This window comes from Bactrocera neohumeralis, chromosome 2 (assembly GCF_024586455.1).
Source record: "Bactrocera neohumeralis isolate Rockhampton chromosome 2, APGP_CSIRO_Bneo_wtdbg2-racon-allhic-juicebox.fasta_v2, whole genome shotgun sequence".
Classification (NCBI taxonomy): domain Eukaryota; kingdom Metazoa; phylum Arthropoda; class Insecta; order Diptera; family Tephritidae; genus Bactrocera; species Bactrocera neohumeralis.
In genome coordinates, this window is record NC_065919.1 from 79,533,642 (window position 1) to 79,546,562 (window position 12,921).

The 12,921-nt window shown below is 33.1% G+C and overlaps 1 protein-coding gene across 40 annotated transcripts in view; it reads right to left on the minus strand.

Annotated features, from left to right (window-relative positions):
• The window catches only part of LOC126765566 (calcium-activated potassium channel slowpoke), a 165,831-nt gene that overhangs the window by 91,455 nt on the left and 61,455 nt on the right, over window positions 1–12,921 (minus strand). For 27 of the 40 annotated variants that reach the window (XM_050483283.1, XM_050483381.1, XM_050483216.1 and 24 more), the window contains 5 exons: window positions 12,120–12,278; window positions 9,050–9,161; window positions 8,484–8,635; window positions 4,218–4,385; window positions 1,267–1,358 (listed from right to left, as the gene is read on the minus strand). In XM_050483283.1, coding sequence (XP_050339240.1) covers window positions 1,267–1,358; window positions 4,218–4,385; window positions 8,484–8,635; window positions 9,050–9,161; window positions 12,120–12,278 — 683 coding nt within the window. The remainder of the gene's footprint in view (window positions 1–1,266; window positions 1,359–4,217; window positions 4,386–8,483; window positions 8,636–9,049; window positions 9,162–12,119; window positions 12,279–12,921) is intronic. The other 13 variants (XM_050483213.1, XM_050483405.1, XM_050483245.1 and 10 more) reach the window with 1 other exon arrangement.

Here is a 12,921-nt window from a genome sequence, read left to right on the forward strand (position 1 = left end):
CTATATATATTTTATTGGGTAGTCAAAAAGTCTTTTCGTATTTTGTCAATAGATATCGTTGCAGTCGTATATCTCCAGTGCTACCAATCACATTGTGTCATACCATATAGTGTTGGAAAGGTGAGATTTTAAACTTCATTTAACAACTAAACAACTTCGGGGAAGATGAAAAAAGTTACAGCTGTTCAGAAATGTGTGAAAATAATGAAGAAATTCGCTATATTTTGAAATTTTTGTATAAAAAAGGGAAGACTGCTACCCAAGCCACCAAAGAAATTCATGAAGTTTACGGAAACTATGCTGTATCAGTTCGTGTAGCACAACAATGGTTCGCTCGCTTCCGTTCAAAAATTCGATTTACACTAATGGAACAATGTCCCTAACGGAAAAATGACAAAAAGTGGTAGACCAAAATGGTAAATCTTTGTTTATTCATTTATTAGTTTAAATATAAAAAAATTGAAGTTTGATTAGAAATACAAAAATACTTTTTCGACTACCCTATATATATTACAACCTATTTTCAAAAGGAGAAACTTTACAGAACCAATATTTCAAAAGAAAGATGTTTGTCATCATCATGTACAATTGTAGGCAATATTTCAGTTCATGTGTTTCGAAATATAGTAGTAAGCCGTTGCCCACATTTAGGGTAAGGTTGAATGAAATTAGAAAATATAGTAAGTAAGTATAGTATAGTATCAGAGTTAATCAATAAACATGTTGAACTGAAATATTTGCAGTTTTTTACAGCTAAATATTCTAAAATAATAAAAGTTTAAAAAATTAAAATAAAGAATCAAAATTAAATTGAATAATTCTTATTTAATATATTGAAAAATAAATAATTTTAAAAATTTCCGAGATATATTTTATTTATTTTATAATAATGGTAATAGCAGTCTTTTACAGCTTTGGCACTAAAAATATAATTAAAACTGCGCATACACAAATGAAAACCTATTTAGCTATACACTTACAATTATATAAATTATTTTTAGCGAAAAAAACAGATATTTGTTAATATGAAAGATCGGTAGCCATAATAATGTTTAACAGTTAGATAAGTATTCATAAAATAATTTTGTCTAGTATTATTATTTTGTTGAAAATTGAAGTTTACTATATACGAGTATGAAACTATATATATTTAAGTTGTGTGTACGAAGGTATCATAATATTTAGTATACATATTTATTTGTACTTTTATTGCAATTAATTATTTATTGATATTATTTGTAGACAGTTTGATTTGCTTTAGACTACCTCTTTCCGTGTTCTCTTTTCAGTTCACCGCCATATTTATTGCCACTACCAACGAGCTCTATTATTTCCGGTATACTGCTGGCAAACATTGCCTAGAATTTCATATGATATATTTATATGTGTACACGTTAAATAAATGAGTATGTGCTTAGATAAAAATATAAGTGGTTTCTTATTTTTGAATATTTTTTGATTTTTTTTTTTTTTGCTTAATTCGTGGTTAGTTCAGTTAGTTAGAAACTGTAAACTCTATATTATTTATATAATAAGATTCCTTTTTTTATTTTGTGTATTTTTTATCTTTTTTGCTTGCTGTGTATAGTTTATTTTATTCAGAAAGTATAGTTTTATGCTCATAGCACACTTTTGCTCAGAAAGTAACAAAGCTGTTTTGAAGTGTTTTTTAAGTTAATATATGTTGGCTTGGTAGGCCAGCAAGCCACGCATAGACCATTTTTGGACCTTTGCGATAGCAGATGCAGTTCAGTTACTAGCTCCGTGAGGAGTAGTCATCCTTTAGAATACCTGTGCTTGATGCGAATTTTAACAGACTCTCTGGCCTCACTATCGATACCTGCTCCAGTAAATCACACCGTGAAGACCAGAGATGCTTACAGCGTATTCTTTTCAATGCGGGACAAGTACACAAAAGATGCTCCATTGTTTTCCTGGTGCCTAACTCTATACATTTCGTTCAGTCTGTTTGATCTGCCAGCATGTTTAGGATGTTTTTAGGGTTACAAAATTTCTTAGAGCGATAGCTGTCAAAGTAAACATATTTATATTCAATACACTTTAGGAAATTCAGCGAATTTTCTGGCTTAGAGGCCTCTTCAGTACGAAAGCAATTTGTGTTTGGAGTGCGAACAATTCTAATGCTCCCTAGGATCCTGTAAAAGTTCGATTAGGATTGGATATACTGGCCAGCTGTTACGCCAACTTGTTCTTAGTAATGCCAGCTGGAGGTTCAGTTTAATTTGAGGTAAAGTATTCGTCACTCAGAACGTCAAGGCTTTTTGCGAACTTTAAGAGCGACTTGATATCTGATTTTGATGTCTCATCTAGTCCCTTGAACTGCGAAACTTCGCCATATCTAAGAAGAGTGCTAGATAAAGCTGGACAAAAGCATAGAAAAAAGTTGCTGCTGAATATCGTTTGCTGAAACAATTTATATTGCTTAAAAGTCTTAAGAATAAAGCAATTAAGAATCCATAGTTTTATCATCAGTTCCGAAAAAAATGCTTACTTTTGTTACTTTATGAGCAAATGCCGTCTTCATGGATCTAAAAACAATCTTATTGAATTGTTGCTGACTATACATATTATATATATTGTGTATTCGTTTTAAAACAACAAAAAAAAAAAATTAAAAATAAAAACGAATTGCATGCCTTAAAAGCGTTTATAAAAATATATTCATTTATTAACCTAAGAACTACGAAAGCAAAATTTAATTAAGGTTAAATACAAACAACATTTTTTTGTATAATTTCGGTTTAAAAAAATTTTGAATTTTTTTATTTCAAGTCAAATGTTGAAGCATGAAATAGAAAAGAAGGGGAGGGGAAGTGGTGAAGCATGGATTAAAAATGAAAAAAAAAAGCCTGTGCACAAATATGTGTATGCTTGTCTCATATACAATTTTGAAAATGTAAATTTCAAAAAGCTGAAAAATCATGTGAATAATGGCACTAAAAACGAGTTAGTGACGGATTTGGAAAATCATGAAGCTTTTGCTAAATTAGTGACAATAAAATAGATGCTCTAATTAACTCTCTAATTCTGGTTTTACACAACCTAATGGTAGTTGCATTGACTGTTCAACTATTCGAATTAATAATACTTCGCAAAAAAGTCAAAAAACTGTGTTAAAAGTAAATAAACGCTAAAATATTTTTAGAAAAATATTTTTAAAAAATTTTAATATATTATTATTATATTTTAATAATTTTTACTGCCTTCGTTTACTTTTTGTTATAATTATTTTTGAGACGCTTTGGAAGTAATAAATGTAAGCTAAAGTGCGGGGATTGGGTTCGCTATTGCTGAAAAAAATCCATACTTTAAAATTTGAAACAAGTTATTACCGTTACACTAATTTTTAGGCTAAATTACGTTCTATAAAATTTTTCAAATATTTTGTTGGGGAATTTAAGGAATTTAAAGCTTTAGAAATATCGATATAAGGAAAACTATAAGTAATCACTTTTTTGTTTTTGTAAAAACTTCCATTCACACCACTACATTTGCGTTTTTATATATTGACTATTTTTTATTTTCTGCAATTATAGTTTGAACCAATTTTCTTTTCTGAGGAAAAGGAACTTTTCGGGATTTTAAATTGGGTATTTGGTAAATCATTCAATAATCTGCTGCTGCCATGCTAACCAACGAACAAAACAAACAAACGGCAATGAGGAGAAAGCTCACTGCTACCAAAGCGCTTGTATGGTGGGTGTTTACCTAGTAAAAGCTTCATAAAAGCTTTATATAACATATTCTCATGGGCCACTAAGTTTTACTCTCTTTGGCGCTTGTTTTGTGGAAAGAAGCAGGATAATACTCTTAAGTTATAATTGGTTTTAAATATGGTGGACTGTGAAATTGTTGTTGCGCTAAAATATTACCTCACACTTTTAATATTTTTAAATATTGTACATCAACTCACGCTGTTAAATACATATTTTGTGCCTTCCAAATAATGCGGGCGCAACTTTTTCGCTGTTTAATTTTTGACTTATAACCTAACTTTTTAAGTGCTTTTTTTCATTTTTTTCCTAAAAAATATTTTTTGTTTTTTCTTTTTTTTTGGTAAACACTGTTTAAAATTTTTTTTTAGTTTTTTTATATTTTTTTATAATTTTTTATAATTTTTTTTTTAGTTTTCAATTCGTTCCAATAAATTCGCACAGTGTATATGTATATGTGTGTTTATGTAAATGACAACTTACCAAGCCGACGAGTAGAAAGAACACAAGGAAGGTTCTTCCCAATACAGTCTCACAGTAAACGTCACCATATCCTACCGTTGACATGGTCACAATTAGGAAATAGACACAGGTCCAATAGGATAATCGATGAGCATTATTAAAATCCAGCGGATCGCCAGAGTTCTCCAGCTAAATTTTAAATAAATGCAGCAATTGAAGAAAACACGAAAACAAAAAAATAGAAACGTAAAATCATAACATTGTAGATACATTGTAAACGCAAATACACTTATTGGCCAATGCATTACGGATGGCAACCGAGCTACTCTCAAATGCACTACGATTACAAAAAAAGGTTATTACACTACCCCTGACTATACTGAGCTGTTTATGATATGCGATTTATTGTACAATCTACGTGGTCGTTGTATTGAGTTCGTTCATATTCAGCCTGAACTTTTGAGAATAGTGCAGTGCTGAAATTATATTTGATTTTTTGAAAAAAGCGAAAGTATTATTTATCAGATGTACAATATATATGGAGCAAACCACGTCATTTTGTAAATTTCGACATTCATTTTTTGAAAATTAGCAGTTCAACTTCCGGAAGGGGACCAAACGCAATCAGTGAATAATTTGTTAAAATCTTATTTTTTGTTAAAGTTATTGAAGGTTTCAGATTTTATATCGTTTAAATTGTCTAAAAAATTTTTCTCATAAACTACTAGAGATAAATCGATGAAATATTTGTGAAGTCAAAGAAAAATGTTCGTGCTATATTATAGATATTTTTTCGTAATCCATTTGTTTAAATAATACTATTTTACATAATTTTTTGTTAAACAATTGAAATTTTTAAAGTGTTCTTCACGCTAAAAAAAAATTTAGAAGTATGGGACACAACGCAGAAAATATGCACCTTTAATAATCTGCAAAAAAAATGTGTGTTCATTCATACCATTCCAAAGATATTGAATTTTTTGTCCCCCTACCGCTCTTAAAACGTATGGCACATCGATCGTTGCGCAATATGCGATCGTTGTGCTTATGCTTTTCTTGCGGCATAGATGTCGGGAGCTTACAAGCGCACGGTCTGTTTCGCAAAAATTGACTGACGACCAAAAATTGCTCAGATCGATCGACGCTTGTGACCGATTATGATATGGCACCGTGCGGCTTCTTTATTTGGGAAAATGCATTTGCCCATGAAAGGACCGGCGTTATGCAGACGTACTCATGGATTCAAAAGCATACATACTGGCGATCACATATTTTGAATAAAATAAATTGATTTTGCCGAAAAAACTATTTGTTCTATTTTTTTTTAAAGTCCTGATTACTTTGGAAAACACTATCTATATGTAAGCCCGTGAAGGTCGTCTGAACACATTCATTGGAAAACTCTAATATGGAAGCAAAATTAGTTGTAGTCCTCATAAATATTTTCTGGAATATTCTCGAGGTAACGAGGTGTGTTCGCGTCTCACATTTCTAAAGGGTTCAAAAGAGGTCTCGTTCCGATGGATGCAGGTAATGTTTTGGAAATGTTCATACAATCATTGTGAATAAAAATAAATTATCTAACTCAATGACAATAGATTGGATGGATTTTCATAAGCTAACACACCGTCGATAAGTGAGTGTTCTAATGAAAATTGGTCCCTCGTGGTCCAAATGACCGTCAGCGCTTTTTCTAGGTTGGTATGACTGTCAGTGATATCTATGCCAAATATCACATCAGAATAATCATTAGTGTTTAGTATAAGCTTGCCTTTCTGAAGTACATAAAGTGCATTTTTTACGATGAGTGAAATTATTCAACAAAGAAGTTCTATTAAATTTTGTGAGCGGAATCAAATCGCGGGTGCCGAAACATTCAGAATGTTGCAAAAGACCTTTTGGGATCATTTTTTGTCGCGAGTAAGTGTTTTTCATTGATCAAGAACGCGTTGGCGACGAACCACGTCTAGTGTCAATAAAATAAAAAGGAATTGGTGCTTGTGAATCTATTATTTACAGTCCCAGTGACCAGGACCAGTGGAAACCATTTGAAATGTCATTTGGTTCTAAGAAATGGGAAAGAACGATTGGTTCCAAAATCACTCGTATTTTTTTAAAAACAACGTCACTTTAAAGTTTGTGAAACTATGATTTTCGACAGCCAGGTCGTCATCAGTCATGAAACATATTATTACGATCAATTGGAAAAGTATCCTATATATTCCTTCCGACCGGCCAAACTGTCAACAAAGAATATATTTAGAATTCCACGTTAATGCACCGTCGCATAGTACATCGTGCCCCAGCCACTGTATTCGTCTGATTTTGTTCGTGTGACTTCTGATCATTCAGCAAACTCAAACGATCGCTCCGGAGAACCCGTTTTCAGTCAATTGAAGAAATTCGGAAATTTACTTTAACAACAAATGTTGGCACAAGTGTATTGGGGCTAAGTGGGATTACTATGAGGAGAACGACATAGATTTTGAAAAATAAATTAAGAATTTCAAAATTATGAACAAAATCTTACTATTTTTTGCTCATAGTAGTAAACTTACTTCCAGGTCCGAATATTCATTATTTGTTAGGACAGTATTCCTAAAAAGCGCAACCCCCGTCTCCAAGTATTCTATCAAATTTAAACGAACAGATCATTGTGTGGGTGAGACTGATTAACGCATAAATTTGTTGAGATTATTCTCAAAGGATATTGTATTGAATTTAACGAACTGGTTTTCTTGAGTGTTTCAAAGCGTCAAATAGAAGTATATATCGAAACTCTATAAAGAGTTTTTTTTATATCTCCTTGAGTTATAGAAATATGTACACTACGTAGTCTTGAAAAATACTATATTTGAAATCGTCAAGGTTTCTAGTTCTATTTTGAGTTTAACTTTCATCAGTACATCCAGCTTTAAATTACTCGGAAAAGTGATTTAAGTGGTAATAACCACTTATAAATATCAACAAAACAAGACGATTTATTTGAATATCAAATGAAATATTTCAAGGTATTCTCCGAACATTTGAAGTTGATTCGACAAATAGTTTCGGATATATGCTTTTATGATAATGATTACTTTAAATTGTTTTTGGTTTTCGGATTTGAGATAATTTTAAGCATAGAAATCTTACTCTCCGTCTGACAACTTTTTTCTGAAGCACTCCTGGAGTTCGGCTATGAGGTTAAGAGAAGCCAAAATGTGTCAAAATGAAAAATCGTTTATTAAAATAGATTAAATTCTGTAAATTTTGTTATTTTATTATAAAATAAAACTTTTCTTGGAAAAATTCACAAAAAATCACGTTTTTCCTAACCTACAAGTGTATATAACACTTTAACCGTTATGCTAACTTTAACAATGCTGCCATTGTAGTAAAAAAAAATAAAATATATGCAGTTTCATATGTGAAACATTCAAACCATAAGCCAAGTTGCTATCCGTAATATCAAACCATATATATTTTTACTGTTTTATCTAAATTTTGATAATTATCATATTTCTATATTCGACTACCAATGCTAATTAGTGATGCTGCAAATTCAATTATGCGCTAATCAAAATAAAAATTTTACTATTTTTTGTTTTAACTTTTAATTACTTAATGCATGTATTTGCGTGTCATTACTATGTATTACTTGTAACTAAGTGATTTAGTAACATAGACACGCGCATAACATACATATGTACGTATGTATGAATGCGGCAAAGTGCAAAAGTGCAGCTGTAGTGGTGTCAACCGCGCTGTGTTCCGCTTAAAGAACTAATTCCAAAACACCGGCTGTCTTAGCAGCCAAGCGTCCAGCGTGCGGCACACCACTACAGCTTCGACGATTTATACTATTGGACTATTAATTATTATTATTGTAGTTTTTATATTTTGTTTTTTCTTCTTCTTCATCTGCTTTTCGATGACCGTCAACACAATGAACAGCGCCTTTGGCAGTGCGGTCGGCAGCTGCACGCCAGGCGCGGCCACTGACGCACTGCCACACATACGAAAATTTCTCTGGCTCTAAGGGGCTGCTGCTCAAAGCGTTTGATGGTCATTTGGTTATTTTTTAATAATAATAATAATAATGAGAGGGTGTGGAAATGCAAACAATAATGTAGATGAGGATATTTACAGAAATGTCGATAGTACAAATAGGTGGAGGAAAACCATGGATGAAGTAACAGGAAAATAATAATTAGCATAGTGGCGAGTACACAGATGCTACAATAGCTATAGATATACATATACATATATAAGTATATAGATATATGTGTGTGTGTCCATACATACCAGATGTATTATGCCCGCTGCTGTTAACCATACAGATATAAAAATTGATACTAGTTGAGCCAAGCGTATCGAGCTCGATGTTTTTAGAACGTTTAAATATTGTAAAATATCCGGTACAGTCATGAGGCGTAACGCTCGAAGAAATCGGAGACCTGCGTGCGCGTAGTAGCATTGCAACAACCCATTTCGCGTGGCCAATTTGTAATACGTTGTTGTTGTTTTTGATTGGTTTTAGAGTAAAATCCATTGCATACAGCCATTTCGATCACAGCCAACACATACAAGTGTGCGGCGCGTTTGTATGTATGTGGGTGTTTGTGTGTGCGTGCGTGTGTTGGTGAGCGTATGTTGGTTGGTGTGGGTAGTTTACAGATGTTGTTGTTGTTTTTATTTGGTTTTTGCGCGCAGTTGTGTGCGTTTTGTGTGGCATATGCATGAAGTAGAAAAGGAAAAGTAATTAAATTTACATACATATGTACATACAATTCACTATGTTTTTTGCTTGAAATTTAGAATTTATTAATTATTTTATTTGTTGCCAATGCATTTGTGCAAATATTGCTTACCGATCCATGTCCGATCTAAATATATTGATACAAAGGACGGGGGTATTGTAAAATAATCTACAAAACTGTACATTTCTAACATAAACCAAAGTTTATCGGACGCCGCTATGAACTGTAAATGCAAAGAAAATACAGAAAGTGTAAATAGAAAATCGATGGAAAATAATTAAAATAAGTGAAATAAACACAGGGGAGGGGTGAGAGGTAAGAAAATTTTAAGATATTTTAAGAGTTTTTGGGCAAAGGTTGGTTGGTCGCGGTTATGAGTCAGTTGGTTGCATTTGTTGCTTTGGGAACATGTTTTTTTCAGTATTTCACAGAAATATAATGTCTTTATAGCAATGAAACGAAGTGTATTTGCTTGTTTGACAGTGGCATTGAAAAAATCAAGAAATACATTATGATTATTCTTATTAAAAAAGTAGCATTTTTTGCTAAAAAATAAAAAAAAAAACTGTTACATCATTGTCCCGTTAAATTGCATGAACAAACCATACTAATATAATATCTGATCAAATTTGACTCGGACTGGTGCTTTTAAACTGCACGTGCAAGCCGAAGCGTTACAAATATTTTCATTACATTAGTGCAAATATTTTTTTATGTTCATTCTCCAAATGTCAATTAGTGTTTGGCAGCTGTTTGTTTTTGACGGAAAAATCGCTTAATTGATTGCTTGAAACGTGTTTTCAATATGTTCACGGCTTCGGAATCGTTAAACACATTGTATATGGTTTTGGGAGAGTTTATTCTATCACTAACACAAGTATTTGAGAGCCACAAAGCATTTAGTGAACAACGTGAAATCATTGAAAATTGCCTCTTGGCATCAGAGGTATAGCAGAGCATCCCAACATCTCTAATAGATCGACGAAACACAGTTTGGTTAATGTTTTGGATATGTAGCGAATTTTAGACTCATGCCAAAGTACTTGTATATTTTGCAAAAATGACATCGAGTAGAGGTCCCGAAGGAAATACTTGGCAACGTGACTGAAGATTCTACATTTACGCATCATTATTGATGACAAGATCAAAGCTCTATACAAAATACGCTGTTATTTGACACGTACAAGGGTACTTAGAGCTACACTTTCTCGAGTTTACCCTCGCAAGTCTCGGTTTAAGGCCCTCTACTATGGAACTTGAGGTACGACGTGGTGCTAAGAATACATCAACCAAAAAATGTTAAAACAATCGCATATGCGGATGACCTAAGAGTGGTAGCAGTGGCTAAACATCTAAATGACCTACGGCTCAAATGCAATGATTGTATACATAAATTGTCTCCGCCAATGGTTTACAACAATGAGGTTAGAGCCGACTGAGCAGAAAACGGAATTTGAAGAAAGGGTATCACTCACCATAGCGGAGTGCGAGATTACTTCACAGCCTCAGCTGAAGCATTTGGGACTAATATTGGACTCCAAGATAAATTTTAAGAAACACTTGGTATACATATACTTCCGGCAAAGCAAACCAAATATATAATGCTCTATAGAGAATGATGGCCAACAGAGACTGCGTGCGTTCCAGCCGGCGATTTTTAATAGCTAAAGCATGGGTTCGGTGATATTGTAATCAGCACCAATATGGATAAAAACGTTGGACATAAAATCATATACAAGACCATTAAACGCAATGCATAGGCTTTCTGCAATCCGAGTAAGAAGTGCTTTCCGAACGATATCAAGCAATGCTGCTAAAGTTCTAGCCAGCATGATGCTTATTGACACACAGGGAGACTCGCGCTACAATACCAGAGGGAAAAAAGTAGAGAGCCTTACAATGTGGCAGCAACAGTGGCAAATCTCATTCAAAGGACGGTGGACCCACTGACCGATCCCAGACATCCTTTTGTGGATAGACAGACAACATAGTGACATGAATTTCTTCCTAAACCAAATACTGAGTGGCCCGGAATGCTTCAGAGAATACCGGTTCCAAATTAATCATGATATTAGTCCGTATTATTCGACGTGTACAGAGTGCATAGAAGTCTCTGAACACGTTTTTTTTCAGTGCCTCCGTTCCGCTCTTCGGCTTTTTATGCTTCCTCTACTATACAAAAACTAAAATAACGAGACGCTACTTTATGGAATATGACATCAGAAAATTGGATTAAACGTTGACATGCTTTTTTAAGCCAAGGCGATAGTAAAAATTTGCATTGAAATACTTTAAATTTTTTTTTTTCTTTTTTTTGTTAGTCCGAATCAAATTTCATGAGCTCATATAATACTGTGATCAATTTGAAAGGTGAATTTATACTTTGCGTATTTTTCGAATCGGTAAATTTTTTTTCTGTAAGTTGGTAGTACTGTTAGTGACATTTGTGCTAGATTTGACGTCAAAATATTCATTAGTATTTATTCTTCGATTTTTACTATGTCTGAACAAAGAAGTGCGTTAATGCACCATCTCATACTGCATTGGTTATTCGTGATCATTTCGCCACCGCATTCGCCAGATTTACCTTCGTGTAACTTCTGGCTATTCAGCAAATTCACATACCCACTCCGATGACACCGTTTTGGCTCAATTGAGGATATAAAAGCTGAATCGAAGAAGGCGTGATGGCCATCACGACAGAGGATTTTTCCAAGTGTTATGATGACTGGAAAATTCGTTGGCATAAGTGTATTGCAGCGGGAGGGGATTACTTTGAAGAAGATGAAATGGACAAAATTCACCTTTCAATTTGATTTATTTAGTCATAAAAAAATTGGAACTGAAATTTTAAATACTTTCTTATAGAAACGTTTCTTTAAAAATTTGTGTGAAAGCAAAATTATATTGCTAAATCTTCATAAGGAGTAAATATTCCCTTCCTGCTTTCATTTTCACTAATTAAATTTTTTGCGCACTTAAATATTACTAAATACATTACAGAACTAGTAGCGATATATTACAAAATAATTGTTTTATAAAATATAAAATTTCGGTCAGAATAAATTTTTTCCTGAATGGTCAAGTCCGCAAAAGTTTTAGGAGAAAACTTATAAACAGGTAGGTGGGGAATAAGAGAACATAAGAGTAATGAAATTACATAAGAACAGAAGAAACTTACTCGTATAAAAAAGTAAACCATAAAAAATATATTGAATGCGAGATCGATTTGTTGAGTAATGTTATTACTCCATTTCTGACATCTTTCGACTTCTTCGCTAGATGCATCCACGAAGTAAATAATGAGTGATGCAATGCTGAGTATAAATACAAGCACGACCTGAAAGTAAAGTAAAAGATGATAAAGATAATTAATAAGTATCTAATATATTATGAATTAATATAAAAAACAGCTCATATATTATTGACATACAAGGACTGTCGCAAAAGAAACAGAACTTTTTAAATATAACTTTTTCTGGTGGCGCCACCTATTGGTGGGTATATGAAGTAAAAGGTTTGATCTCTTGTTGACATTTCGTAAAAATTTTAAGACAATTGAATAACTGCAATCGATGTTATCGATCGAAAAGTGACAGCAGCTTTTGGTCATCGGTCGTAAAATGCATTTTGAACAAAAAGCAAATATTAAATTTTGTTTTAAACTTGGGAAAACGTTTACTGAAACATTTCAAATGATGAAAAAAGTTTATCGTGATCAGTGCCTATCCCGTAGTAATGTGCATGAGTGGTTTAAGCGATTCCAAGAAGGTCGTGAGGACCTCTGTGACGATCAGAAGTCGGTCGTCTTCAGAAGTCAAAAATAAAGACAATGCTGATTTGTTTTTACGATTCCGAAGGTATTGTACACCGAAAGTTCATCCCACCTGGCCAAACGATTAATGCTGTGTTTTACCTTGATGTTATGAAGCGTCTTTTGTCACGCATTCGTCGTGCTCGACCACAATACCGTGAGGCAGGGT